This window comes from Diorhabda carinulata, chromosome 4 (genome assembly GCF_026250575.1).
Source record: "Diorhabda carinulata isolate Delta chromosome 4, icDioCari1.1, whole genome shotgun sequence".
NCBI lineage: Eukaryota > Metazoa > Arthropoda > Insecta > Coleoptera > Chrysomelidae > Diorhabda > Diorhabda carinulata.
The window spans coordinates 10,861,181-10,875,455 of record NC_079463.1 but is presented as its reverse complement, the minus strand read 5'-3'; the positions used below and the strand labels follow the sequence as shown (position 1 = coordinate 10,875,455).

The 14,275-nt window shown below is 33.7% G+C and overlaps 2 protein-coding genes across 2 annotated transcripts; both read left to right on the top strand.

Moving 5' to 3' along the window:
- The first annotated feature begins 4,465 nt into the window (after positions 1 to 4,465).
- LOC130892427 (procathepsin L-like) lies at positions 4,466 to 9,219 on the top strand. Its single transcript, XM_057797849.1, has 3 exons — positions 4,466 to 4,885; positions 6,060 to 6,401; positions 8,636 to 9,219. The coding sequence occupies exons 1-3, from the start codon at positions 4,796 to 4,798 to the stop codon at positions 9,176 to 9,178; spliced, it is 975 nt and encodes a 324-aa protein (XP_057653832.1). The 5' UTR covers positions 4,466 to 4,795; the 3' UTR covers positions 9,179 to 9,219.
- Positions 9,220 to 11,319: 2,100 nt separating this feature from the next.
- On the top strand, positions 11,320 to 14,043 carry LOC130892292 (procathepsin L-like). Its single transcript, XM_057797646.1, has 4 exons — positions 11,320 to 11,589; positions 12,382 to 12,521; positions 13,098 to 13,308; positions 13,388 to 14,043. The coding sequence occupies exons 1-4, from the start codon at positions 11,482 to 11,484 to the stop codon at positions 13,970 to 13,972; spliced, it is 1,044 nt and encodes a 347-aa protein (XP_057653629.1). The 5' UTR covers positions 11,320 to 11,481; the 3' UTR covers positions 13,973 to 14,043.
- The last annotated feature ends 232 nt before the right edge of the window (positions 14,044 to 14,275 follow it).

The window sequence follows — 14,275 nt, the reverse complement described above, 5'->3', positions numbered from 1 at the left end:
AATTGGATACATTTATTACAGCCAACCTGTAACGTCTCTAGATATTTAGAAAAAAATGTTTCTTCTTGTTCTGCAAACAAGACCTCCACAGCTTTTATTACCTCCTCGTTGGAAGAGAATTTACGACCTTTTGAACTTTTTTTCTGTTGAGGAAAGAGATGATAGTCGGACGGAGCCAAATCTAGGGAATAAAGGGAGTGTTCTAGGAATTCAAACCCTAAATCACGAATTTTTTGCATGGCAACATGAGATTAGTGTGCAAGGGCGTTGTCCTGTAAAACAAAACACATTTGAATAGCTTTCCGCGTCTTTTCTCTTCAATTTTTTTCCGTACAGTGGTCAGTAATGTCGTATAGTAATCTCCAGTTATTGTTCTATCCCAAAAAACTGCAGCAAGAACTTTTCCGGCAGATTTTTGGACACGAAACTTCTTAGGTCTTGGAGAACCAGAGTGTCGCCATTCCATCGATTGTTACTGTGTTTCTGGATTGTAGAATTGTATCCAAGTCTCATCCATAGTGACAATTCGGTTTAAGAAGTCTACATCGTTTTCAAATCGAGCACAGATCGAACGCGATGCTTCTTCCCTTGCACGCTTTTGGTTAACATTCAAACATTTGAGGATCCATTTTGCAGCAATTTTTATCATGTCCAAATTGACGTGAACTATATGATGAACGCGTTCGTATGAAATATTCAGTGCTTCAGATATCCGTTTCAGTCCAATTTGTTGGTCTGATAAAATCATGTCATGAACTGCATCGATATTTTCGGGGATTGACACAGAAAGAGGCCTTTCCGATCAGTCATCATCTTCAATGGAAAATTTACCTCTTTTGAAGCTTGCAGTCCAATTTTTCACGGTCGCATACGAAGGACATTGATCACCAAGGGTATTAAGCATATCTTCGTGAATCTGGTTACCTCTTAACCCTTTTAAATACAAGTACTTGATGATGGTTCGATACTCCAATTTCGGTGGATATCTTTTAATTTATTGCGTAAGACTGACACTTCTAATAAGTTATTGTTCGTTGTTATGGTAACGCAATATTTTATTTATGCATGGAAATGGTCTATGCTAACTAAATATCAATACATCCTTGTATAAGAGACAATTGCTGTAGATGGCCCGCCTGTATGTTTTGAAGATGGCGGCTTGAATATATATTACCTAGGTACCTACCTTACTAACAGCGTGGCGTGGCATGTTTCGTTTTTTGCTGTAGAGAGGCATTAGTGAGTGCCTGAATAGGTCTGCTGTATTTAAATGGGCCACATATAGCCGCGAAACCGTCGAAAATTAGTCACATGATCGTCAATTACGAACCAACATCACACCTTACAACATTCGCCGTTGGAGGATTGTAGGATGAATGTTCGGAAAATATTGATGGAACTCGGCATTACCATTGATAGTGTACAGTCTGCCATCCATTAACACCTTCAATATAGAGTAATAACGGCCGGATGGGTTCCCGAACTTCGAACAAAAATTCATATGGTTGGTAATTTGTAGCTGTAACATGGTTCAACTATTATACTCCTGCAAGCAAAGTGTCGTCTAAATAGTGAAGAAAGAAGGAGAAAGAAGCAACAGGTCCACAGTCACGTGTTCTATATTCTGGGACCGACAGGAGTGCTGTACGTAGATTTCCTGAGTAATAAATGCTGCGCACTACTCTAATATTCTGAAATCACGTGAAATCCTCTTATAGCGCAAAAAGATGAAGCATTACAATACGAAGTATGAATAATCTCCATGATACCTCCCGTCTTCTTACTACGAGTATCACGCTCGATACATTATCAGGACTGGGATGAGAGTTATAGTGCAGGCATTCAAGCTCAAAATACTGTCAAACCTCCGAATTCTTTAATGCAGCTTCAATTTTCCTGAAAATTTAGAATTAAGCCCATCTTACCCTCCATATCAAGATCTACATGGTCGCAGGATATGCAAATTTTTTTTAAGGGGTGAAAACCACCCCTTATCGAAAAATACCAATATTATAGTTTTTCCTACTTTTTTCAAATCAAATGTTTTTCGTTTATGCAGTATAAATATCTTAACATATTGTATAAAAGAAAATTTATATATTTCGAAGTATCAATCCATAAAAATCTACCCTTTTGATGAAAATAATATAGGAAAAAATTTTTTAACGATTTAAAGCATTGCAATTTCATTTTTACTGTGAAAAATTCATAGCATTTCAATAAAATTTAATTAGTTATTAATTTTTATTATTCGACCCTTAAAAACTACCCCTTTGTAGAGAATGAAATAAAAATAAATCTAATGACTGCCCACTTCTATATTTTGCACTCTATTTGGTATTAAAGTTTCTTGTCTCTACTTGAAGTAATTTTTAATTGTCTATACCCTGTCAACCCTTAAGAACCACCCCTTTGATAAAAAATAAAAAAAAATTTTAATGACTGTTAATTTCTTGATTTTGAATTCCCCACCGACACCCCTTAGGAACCTCCCCTTTACCGAGATTATAAGTATATCATCTCTTGGTACTCTCAAATGTACCTACAGGTAACTGTAGCCCAAATTTGAAACTTTTTCATATCCTATAATTAACAAAAAAATTTCAAATTCTTAGTTTTTATGTAACTCCATTAATTTTGAAACTATCACATCCTAAAAAAAATCATTTTAAATGTAATTTTCAGGGCTACAAGTCTATGTACGTAAAAAGAGCTTGAGACCGTCCACATTTTATTAATAAAGGGTCAAAGGGCTGTGGATAAGCAATCCTTGCACTATAGTAACAGGTTAATTTGGTTATAACTCCGTTATAACTTATACTACAAAAAAAATAAAAAGAACAAAATAATCGTGATAAAAAATGGTTTAATTTGATTGTTTATTTGTTTTTATATCTCTTATGGTTATGGAGAAAAAATGAGCAAAAAATTTTGTTCGAAAAATCCAAAATAAAATATTATTTAATGCTAATTTTCTTCAAAATTATGCATTTCTAATCAGCCAAACCCTCAAATGTCGTGAATAACATCCAAATAAAGTATTTGGTACAAGTATTAAATTTAATTTTGATTTTCCATGAAGTGGCATCAATTTTAGTGCGATTTTTTTAGCTTTAACTATTTTACATCGTATCTCACTTCAGTCTAAACGACTTTTATCAGTGGGTTTTCGAAGCACTTTAAAAAGTATTCTATGACTTTTTGTTAAAAAATTTACCCTTTTCCCGTTATTTGAGGTTAAATGCTCAATTACGTAAGACAAAAGCTATTCAAGTATCTATAACTTGCTTCAGGTAGAACATTAAGATCCTAAAATATAGCTCAGTTTCTTTGTTTTTTCATAAGTTTCATTTTTGCCCATTACACTTTTTTCCATAAAATGTTATACGTAAAAAACTATTGAAAAATGCGTTTTTTTGACGAAAAATCGTACTTCGGCACCATGTAGATCTCGCTTTTTGGATACACACTTATCATCTGTCAAAATTTAAAATAAATCGGGGCTGCATTGAAGAATTCGGAGGGGAAATGTTTGAATACCTGGCCTATATAGAACATGCCCCCTACCGTTCGAACTTATTACCCTGCGAATACCATATATTTGGACCACTGAAAGGGTACTCTTTTACTACCCACTTTGCCTTAGAAAATCAACTGCAAAAGACGATATTTTTTATATTTTAGTATGTGCTTCGTCCACAATATTTTCAAAATACGCTGATATATCCACATTTCCAAGATTCCAGTCCTCTTGAAGTAGCCTCGGTTGTGGCCCAAGCCTCTACACAATAGAAGAAAACAGAAAATATGTAGCACCAGATTAGTCCTAATTTTAGTTGTAAAGAAATATCTTTACTAGTATATAGTTTCTTCATGTTGTTAAACGCAACTCGAGCTGTTTCTATTGATTTTTGCTAACATTCAAATATTTTGTTTTTGATATATTCAAGAGGAGTTCATATTCTTCATTTGCTGCGTATAATTTTTGTAGCTTTTCATTGTTACTTTATCGTCTTGGGGTTGTTAGTCCTCCTCCGAGCGCCTCCCCATGTGGCAGATAGAGCAACGCCTCCTAGATATAGGTGGTACTGGAAACAGCAGTGTCAGTACCGACATGAGACGGCTCATATTCAGAGAATTGCAAGCGAAATCAGAGGGGCTCAATCGTTTACAGCATTGCGATGGGAAAAGCAATGGGAAACTATCCGAGTATAATTAACATTGTAGAATAAAACCCTCGGATGTCATAAGTATAAAATATTTAGACGTTTTCAACGTATACATTATAACATTTTTTGTTAATTTCTATTTTTTATTAACAATTTGGCAACGTTTAAAATGATCACAACGCTGTCGTAAACGCAACTTTGGTTTTTACTACTAATTGCCCAATTTATCTCTTATCGTGTACTTTGATTCATGGATTTTGTATAGCAAAATTTAATCAGTCAGTATAGAATTAAATTCTGATAGTTTTTCACAATTGGTATGTAATCTCAAACTTGGCGTCAAACTATCTAATCACTGAAACCAGCAAAACAATTTTTTTATCGGAACAAATGATGACATCAAATTATTGATAAAAGATGTTCTTCATTTGATTACTTTTCCACCGTAAACTTCGTCTCTTCAAATTTATAAATGTGGAATCGTAACCTTTAGCGTTTTATATGACTACTAAACTGAAAGGTAAAAATAAACTTCAGCATGTCGTGATTTAAATGTTTAATCGAACTATATTGCGACTTTTCCAACGAAATTCAAAATTTCGTTCAGTTATAATATAGCGCTCACGATGAAACCAATCTTACTGGCGTTTCTTATATTCTATACTATCTTCAGTGAAGCTTTTTGTGGAATTAAAGACGACTGGCAACAATTTAAGGTAACATATCGTATTATCATAATATTATACTATTAAATCGATGTCTATATTCATCTTTGCTGAGTCGCGTATTAATATAACGCTTCTATCAGTATTAAGCACTCATTTTTTTTTCGTAAACCAAGGCTAGGATTGATAAATTCTATAAACACTGTGTATAATCAATTTCATTGGTGAAAAAGTGATACATTGGATTCCTTTGTGATTACATAACTTGTGGATGTCTAATTGAAGTCTAGGTACCTAAAGAAATGTCCAAAGGCTCTCAATAGTCTAATATTTTAGAGGATCACATGTATAAGTAAAAGTTTCTTGCTAAATAAGGGCCACTTGTGCTAAAAATCGACCATAATTGGAATTTTCTATCGTGGATCTACCACAACGCAACTGAGACTAAAAAGCAGTTAAAAAAATTGATTAATTTTGTCTGTGTTAATATAACTTTGACAACAATAGTTGTACATACATACAATAGTACATTATTTCTTTCTAATTCTTTCAAATATTCTTTCAATTGTTGACCTTGAAGTTTAGATTTTATGGATGAAAATGTGTCGATTCTTATTTTTTCAGTATAACAATCAAATTTTGACTTGATTCGTATCATAGTGTTTCTTCAAATGTACAATACCTTCACAATCACCACTTCGCAGTACAATTAAAATCCTTCTCCAACCGTATCGCTTCGATTACTCGACTCAACTGACTCATGTCGCGCTGGCGCACTCGTTTTATATGGTTAAGGAAGGTTCAAGACTCGAAACGCGTGGAAGATTATATCTTTCTCTCTCCCTTGTCTAAGCACCCTTGAAATTATTTAATTTAATAATAAAAATCGTTAGACTTGAGAGTACGAGTATTTAAAACATTCGTAGAGGAATCAAATGAAAACTAAAAGCTATAAAAAACATGATTCTTTTTTCTGTGACACATTTTGATCGCGGTCCAGAGGCCGGAAGCGTCCCGCGGGCCGTATCTTTGACATGACTTTGAATGTCCACATAGAATTGGTTAAACTTCATTCCAATAGTGACACTGCAACTTCTTCATCAGACAAATTCCATGGAACTGGTATTAGCTTAAAAATATAAGATTCCTGGTTTCCTTTTTATGCTTTCAGAAATAACTTTTTGGTACAATTGAACTTGTTTTCCATTAATGTGGTTATTTTTAGCTAGTCTACAATAAATCTTACAAAAACAAAGCAGAAGAGAGGAAAAGATTTAATGCTTTCAAAAATAATATGAAGGAAATAAAAGATCATAATAGACGTTTTGAAAATGGCTTAACGACTTTTAAAAAAGGTATCACGGTTTTCGCAGATTTATCTAAAGCACAATTTAACAAAAAATATAAACTAGAAAGACACGGACCGATGAAAAGATATCGTATTTTCAAAAATAAAAGAAAAATTGATAGGAATTTAACTGTTGTATATTTGGATTGGAGAAAGAGAGGGGCGGTTACACATGTCAAAGATCAAGGGTTGTGTGGATCCTGTTGGATATTCAGCGGTGTAAGTTACTTTTAATTTTATTTTTTCATACATAAAATGAAGAAAAAGATTTAGATTGTCTTTTTCTAGCTCAGATTTAGAAAGTATTCAAAAGAAAGGCTCAAAATTAACAAACAGTAGTGTTGTGAACTAGTCTCTTTCCTACAAGGGCTGCTATTTGAGCATTGAGATATGGCAACACTGATGTGAATATGTCAAATCTGACATTGTTCGTACTCAGTGTGAACGCACTCAAAACATGTTGTCATACGAGTGTTATTAGAGTTGTTTACAGATACTTGAAAAATTCATCTCGGACAAAACACAAATCGCAAATATTTTTGTGCGATGATTTTCTATCACTTTCAACGTGGATTAAACCAACAGCAGTGTGCCGATAAACTCGCTTCGACTTTTGTTGATGAGCATCATCTTGTGCCAGAAAACAGCGATGCTGTGTCTAAATTGATATTGCCAGATCGCCATGTGACATACCATGAGATTGAGGCATACTTGGGCATTAGTTCCACTCGCATACATTCAATATTTCATGAACATTTGGCTGTCAAGATTTGTTAGCGTTGGATACCGCATAAAACAGTTCGTGTCAATCGGTGCGAAGAAATGCTAAGAAAATTCAATCCCAGTGCTTCTTATCACGTTTATAGGATCGTGACGAATAGATCTATGCAAATGAATCTTAAACTAAACAGCAACTTCCAAGACGAACCAAATTCAACAAAAATTATCGCCTATTTTTTCGGAATGACTGGAGATGTCGCCACCGTTCCATTAACAACGTAGAACGGTCAATTCTAAATGGTACACCACCATTTATTTGCAAGAATTAGGAAAACCAATCGCAGAAAATAAATCATTCTCCACTACGAAATTGGGAACCCTCACACATCAGTTCAAACAAAAACGTTTTTGAACACTCAAAACATCAAATTGATCGATCAGTCCTTGTTTGGCACCCAATGATTCCTTTTTATTTTGGCAAATCAACAATAAATTTCGAGATCAACGTTTTCCTACATCAGAAGTAGCGGTTCAAATTACATGTTTTGAAGATATCTCAATCGGGATGGAAAAAATTCTCAAAAGCATGCAAACATGTTTTTATCTTAATGGAAAATATTTTGAAAAACAATAAAGCCATATCCACTTATAAATATTTGTTTTTATTTGTCTATCTCGAAACTTAAGTAGCAACGCTTGTATCAATATCTTCTCTAGGAATACGGAATTGGCAGTGCCTTCATTGTCCACATATACCTGGTTTAAACTCGCCTTTTTCCAACATACAACCCTCAAAATACGATGCCAGCCAAAGAGAACTTTCACCCCATTCCCTATTTTTTTCTAAGATGCAGTACCATTCACCTTACTCTCTTTTGCTTCTTTTTAAACTAAAAACAACTTTAGATAGTTAATCCACTTGCTAACAAACACTCTTCCTACCTGATTTTTTTATCGATTTTAATATTAGATCTTTAATTTGTCTCTCTTTTTCCTTTGTTCTCTTCCTTCTATTTGCTTCTACTGCTTATCGTGGTCCAGCTGCTTTCTCGTCCTTGGATCACTGAAGTAGTTTATTCTGGTGTCGATTAGAAGTTGGGTTTTCTTCACTATCTTTTCTTGCTCTATGCTTTACTCTAGCTCTGGATGGAGCTCTTGATGTAATAAGTAACGTTATCTGCTTACCTCAAGATGATTTTGCTGGGTTTGGAGCTTCTTTTGGTCTCTTATGGTAGTGCCTTCTTAATCTAGGTAGTCCTCAAATATCAATCTTTGGATGACTTCTTTTTGGTCCAGAAGAATATAGCTTGGGCTTTAATCGTGTTGATTCTGGTCCCTCGAGTCGTATTAGTTCGTCATATTCTGCTCTAACTGGATTTCAAGTCAACCCGAGGAGTGATCAGCATCTGATATCTTCTTGAAACTTCTCCTTTTTAGGTTTCATGTCTTTGAATGTCGTTTATTTCACAGATCGTTTATAATTTCCCAGCATAAAATCTTGCCTATACGTTGAAATATTTCAGTAATATGTCATGGTTTCCTCTAGGATTTAACAGCGAACGGTTATTCAAGTGGTAAATTAGTAGTAGAAGAACCTTTTCTTTGCGAGAATGTTTTTTATACTTGTAGAATTTGAATTATTATATTATAAACAGAAGTTTTGTGGCTAGGGGAAATTCCCTTGATAACATTCTGGTTAAAAATCACTTTTTCTACAACGTTAATTTTTTCAGATCGGTGTTTTGGAAGGGTACAATTTCAGAAAAACCGGCGAGCTAATATCTCTGAGCGAACAAAACGTTGTCGACTGTTTTTCCAACACGTCTTGTCTAGGAGGATTTCCAGGAGACACGCTTACTTACGTACAAGAAAATGGTGTAAGTACGGAAAACGAGTATCCCTATCGAGACAAACAGATGTCTTGTAAACCCTCTACGGAGAAAATAAAAATTAACTTCATCACTTACGATTACATTAACGGAACGGAGGAAGATTTGAGAAAAGCATTGGAAACATACGGACCGATTAGTGTTAGTATGTATGTTGATGCTAGATTGCGACTATACACTGAAGGAATTTGGTATGAAAAATGGTGTTCGGACATATCCAATCACGCCATGCTTTTAATTGGTTACGGAACGGAAAGAGGTCAAGATTATTGGTTGATAAAAAATTCTTGGGGTACTAAATGGGGTGAAGATGGTTATTTAAAAGTGGCCAGAAACAGACATAACAATTATTGTGGTTTAACTAATGAATCAATATACATAATTTGAATGTTATAATATTAGTATTATATTAAATATATTAATTAGTTTCCATTTATTTTAATTTACACAATTTTCACTTAATAACCCGAGAAGAAATATTTATTCATCTCATGTAATGATTTGGAAGTGGCTCTTTTCATTTGAACGAAATATTTTGCTCGGAAAGTTACTAATGAGAAATATATATGACAGTTTAGTGCCAGAATTACTTGATGCTAATGAAAAGGTCGCTCATATAAGAAATTTTTGTAGCACAGTAACTTTTTCCATCAATTTTGAGGTGATAACATAAACAATTAGCTGTGAAAATTGGGATTTTTCAAAGCAAAATTATTATTTTCGAAAAAATAATATTGAAAAATAACTTAATATTATAATTTCTGTTTTAAAACAAAAAAAAGTTCACTGGAGAATAAAAATTAACTCAGGTGACACCCCTGAATTGTGTTTTTCTCAGTAAAATATTGAAGCTTATGGCATTAGCTTCAAAATAGTATAAAATATTGCTCTCCAACAATATGTTATAAGAGATAAAGCAGCTCAAGCGGTCACCCTATGGCTACAAGGTCAGAATCAGCGAGAAGTAGCCAGTACGCTGAACATGAGTCAGTCTTCTGTTCCTAGAGTTTATCGTCGCTACCAAGAGACTGGTAACGTTCATCGAAGAAGCGGTTCCCGAAGAAAATGGTGCACATCCGAGACAGATGATTCATTGTCAGCGCATGGCTGGTAAATTGGGCTCTCACTGGCTTTCAAGTTTAATAAGAGCTCAGAGAAATGTAAGGAATGGCCGTGAGTGGCTGGACAGTCAAAAGAAGACTTTATACAGCTAACCTTGAGCCAAATCAACTCCAGCCAACCGAGCAGCCCATCTATGATTTGCGTAGGGTGTACTATCACTCCAAAATAACAGCCAAAGATATTGGACTAATGATAATCTAGATGGATACAAGAATATGAAAGACAAAGGCAATTGAAAATCAATGTTTGAGTAAGAAATAATCATATTTATTTTACAACATACTTTCAAGTCTAAGAATATGTTTCATAGTTATGATTTAAGAAAAAAAATACTTATTAAGTAGGGTCAGGATAGGGATAATTTGAACATTTGATTTAATGTTAAAATTATGCAGAATACAAATCACACATACTTTTCAAACACTTCAAATGCTAATTTTCTAAGAAAATTTGTGGTTGAGGTTAGTACCTACTTTATCGTCCAATCCGATATGTTTCCTTGTACAAAAATGGATTTTTTGTATTATTTATTGTAATATTCCATTCAATATATAATGAGCAAACCTACAAGGAATTATTAAAGTAATGGAGCAACTCAAAAAAGAGGTTACAAAGTCTTTAGTAGCGAAATATTTATTTTTATTATCACTTTGTCGTTTATTATGACGCCTAAATGAAATATGTTTAGTCCAGTTCCTGATGATACATTTTATTACATAAAATTCGAAAATTCAATTTAAAAACTTCTTCTGTTCCAAAATTTCGACGACATTAATATTCAAAAATGATTTCGGGTTTATAGTCACCTCGAGATTTTCTCAGCAACTGGACGAACATCCGTATGCTACACGTAGATTTCTGGGATTTCTACGAGAAGTTAGATTCAATATTTCGTAGCCTTGAAATTCTACAGAGAATATAAGGGATTTGATGATGAGGAAACTTTTTAAGACTGTGGTGAAATTACTTATACATTGGATATTCTATATTGTATTTTTGAGCTTGATTATTGTAGGATATTCGCACAAATTCGACCAACTTCGGCTGTCTAGAGTGCTCGTAGTCATTAAAGTTGATAAATGATAGTGTAGAGCCACCGAACACAATTTCTAGCTTCTATTTCATTTGCATATTGCCTTTAAAAACCAATATTTCCAGAAAAATATTCACAACGACTCACTTATAAGATTTTAAAATGAAATTTTAGACTCCAAAATGGCTGAAATTGAATTTAGAATCTCTAAACTCTGCAAATCGATGTCCTAAACTTTCAAGACAAACCTGGTATAATAGAAAATGTTTTATTTTTTGCTAAATTTAGATTTTATTTGTTCCAATACTGGACTAATACATTAATCTTACGCAATTATTAAAAGCACATGAGTTCATTATACTAAATGTTTGCCCTTGATACGAATAAAAGACATTCTCATTAAAAACTTACTACGTTTGTCATTCTTTTTAAATTCTTCCAATTTACTCGATTAAAATAATTATATCAGTTGCGCAAATACTTTAATCTCGTGCACTCTTTCAAATGTGTTATCAGCTTAATTTTTAAAACAAAAATGAAACAAATTAGCATATTCATAGTGTTTGCTATCATCACTTTCACGCTTACAGGATTAAGTGATAGTAAAAATAACAGTCCTAAGGCAGAATGGAAACGATTCAAGGTTAGTTTTTCCTTATTTTTTACCCTATACAATTATTATGATCCATGTTGACTAATTACAGCTTATTATAAGTTTACTCGTGAGCAAAAAAAATTGACTGCAATCGCAACGCAAAACTGAGCACAAAATTGCATTTTTGAGATGACTGATTCATTGTCAGCACATCGCTGAGAAATTGTCCCCTCACTACTGTTTCAGTCCAACAAAAAGTCAAAGAAATGCGAGGTGTGGCTGTGAGTGGCTTAGCAGACAGACAGAATACTTTATGTAGCTAACCTTGAGTCAAAACCACCAGCTACTAGCCCCAAATTTACCTCAGCCCACCGAGTGACCTATCTGCCTTTTGCCAGAGAATACGTTAATTGGACTGATGATCAATGAGGCTCCGTTCTCTTCTCAGACAAATGCTGCGTTTGATAGAAGAGGACAAGTCTACAGAAGACCTGGGGAAAGATTTGCCCTTTTTCGTTTAATATTTTTTCTTTGCCAAAAAAGTAATTCAATAGCAATATCACTCATTATAAAGCTAGGACTAATGGATTTGAGATGCTAAAATCAAAAAAAAAATGGAAGCTACAGATATTTTGCTGGAAACATCTAACCCAAGCATGCGACTTGAATTTTGTTAAAATTTTGTGTAGAAAGCAATTAAAAAACGTTTCAAGCACATTCAAGGAAACAAATCGTTTCAAATTAAACAGACGAGATTGTTCTTGAACTTTTTTTCTATGTTTGCAGTAACTGAAGCTATTCGGCTTCCCTAAACTGAATAATTTGTATGCGTACTTTCAGGAAGAATTCAATAAAACATATGAATCGAATGGAGAAGATGAAAAAAGGTATAAAATCTTCAAAAAAAACCTAGTTAATATCCTTAATCATAATAAAAGATACGAAGAAGGGAAAGAAACGTATTTGCAAGATATCAATAGGTATGTATTACATTCTGATTCAAATTTGAGTATATACGAGATATCATCGCGAGTTCTTATTTTTTGTTATACCTCTTAAAAATACGGGGTTTTCGGGACTGTGGAGTGAGTAGATGACGTGAAAATTATACTGTGTTATAAAAACGCCAGGGACGGTTTACCCCCAATGGTTAACAATCCGTAACATTTGTAAGGACAACCTGTACAATCTAAAAATAGTAAAAATGAATTTTTCAATCGATTTTTTCAACAAAAATGTTCAATGTGTATTGCATATCTTGGTTTATGTAGGTCTTAATGAAAAATGGTGTCCAAAAGCCACTAGATTAAAATCTATAACAGTGACTTTTCTTGAATGCATTTCGTTTCGACTTCTGCACATTTTCACGGATAGTCGCGATGTTTTTGACAGATCTTGTAAATCGTTGATAAAGATGTGTTGTTAGATTGTATCCAGGACCAATGGACACAAAATTATCTAAATCAGTAGCAGTACGGCAACTATAAAATTAGCGAAACTAACGAAACACCCTCATTCTTAAAAAATGTGTTTGTTTTGGAAAATTTTTATTCTAGATTCGCTGATTTAACTGATAAAGAGTTTAGTGACATCTATGGTTTGTCAGAATTAAGTGGAGATAATATAGTACATTACAATGAAGAAATTGTAGCGAACAAATCATCTTTAGTCAACGTTTCTTCGGAGTATTTTGATTGGAGAGAATTTGGTGCTGTAACACCTGCTAAAGATCAAGGAAAATGCGGTTCATGCTGGATATTTAGTGCGGTAAAAAATTTCATTCTATTCTTATTGAAATACAATATATAATATGTTTGAATTAACTACTATTATTTACGTATTTTAGGTGTCAGCTCTAGAGAGTTACAATTTCATCCAAACTGGACAATTACTTTCTCTAAGTGAACAAAACGTGGTTGATTGCTATTCCAATGACACCTGCGAAGGTGGTAGCCCTTACGAAGCAGCTGATTTTATACAAGACCATGGGATTTATCTCGAAAGTGACTACCCTTATACTGCAGGACAAGATCCTTGTCGGAATATAACTAAACCTAGTATCCACATAGACTTTAATTCGACATACTTTGCATTTGGTGGTGACGAAATGCTTAAGGAAGGTATTAAACAGCACGGTCCTTTATCTATATGCTTATACGTTACAGCTAAATGGAGATTCTACAGCAGCGGTGTGTGGTATCACAATGAATGTTCCCCGCATTCTAATCATTGCGTTGTGATTGTTGGATACGGTACGGAAAATGGAAACGATTACTGGTTGATGAAAAATTCGTGGGGGATAAATTGGGGACAAGACGGTTACATTAAAGTAGCTAGAAATAAACATCCTAATTATTGTGGCATCGATTATGGTATGTACTATGTATCAGAGGAAAAGATAGAAGAAAATAGCGAAGAAAATGAAATATAAAGTTCATTTTATAGCTGTCAAATAAATGTTATATCATAACTACATTAATATAATACCTTTACCATCCAGAATTTTAGTTTAAGTATTTGCGTTTTCATGCTACTCCCTGTGGATGTTTGGAAACTTTAATCGATTTTTGTAGAAGCTAATAAGCCAGTCGATAAGTAAAAATATTAAGCCGTAGGATTTAAAAGATTGGCATATTATGCTAGAAAATTCATTATAACGGAAATTTTGCTGGTTAAAGACTTTCTTCGTGACATAAACATTGTCAGTTGTACAACAGTAGTAGCCAATCTGCAA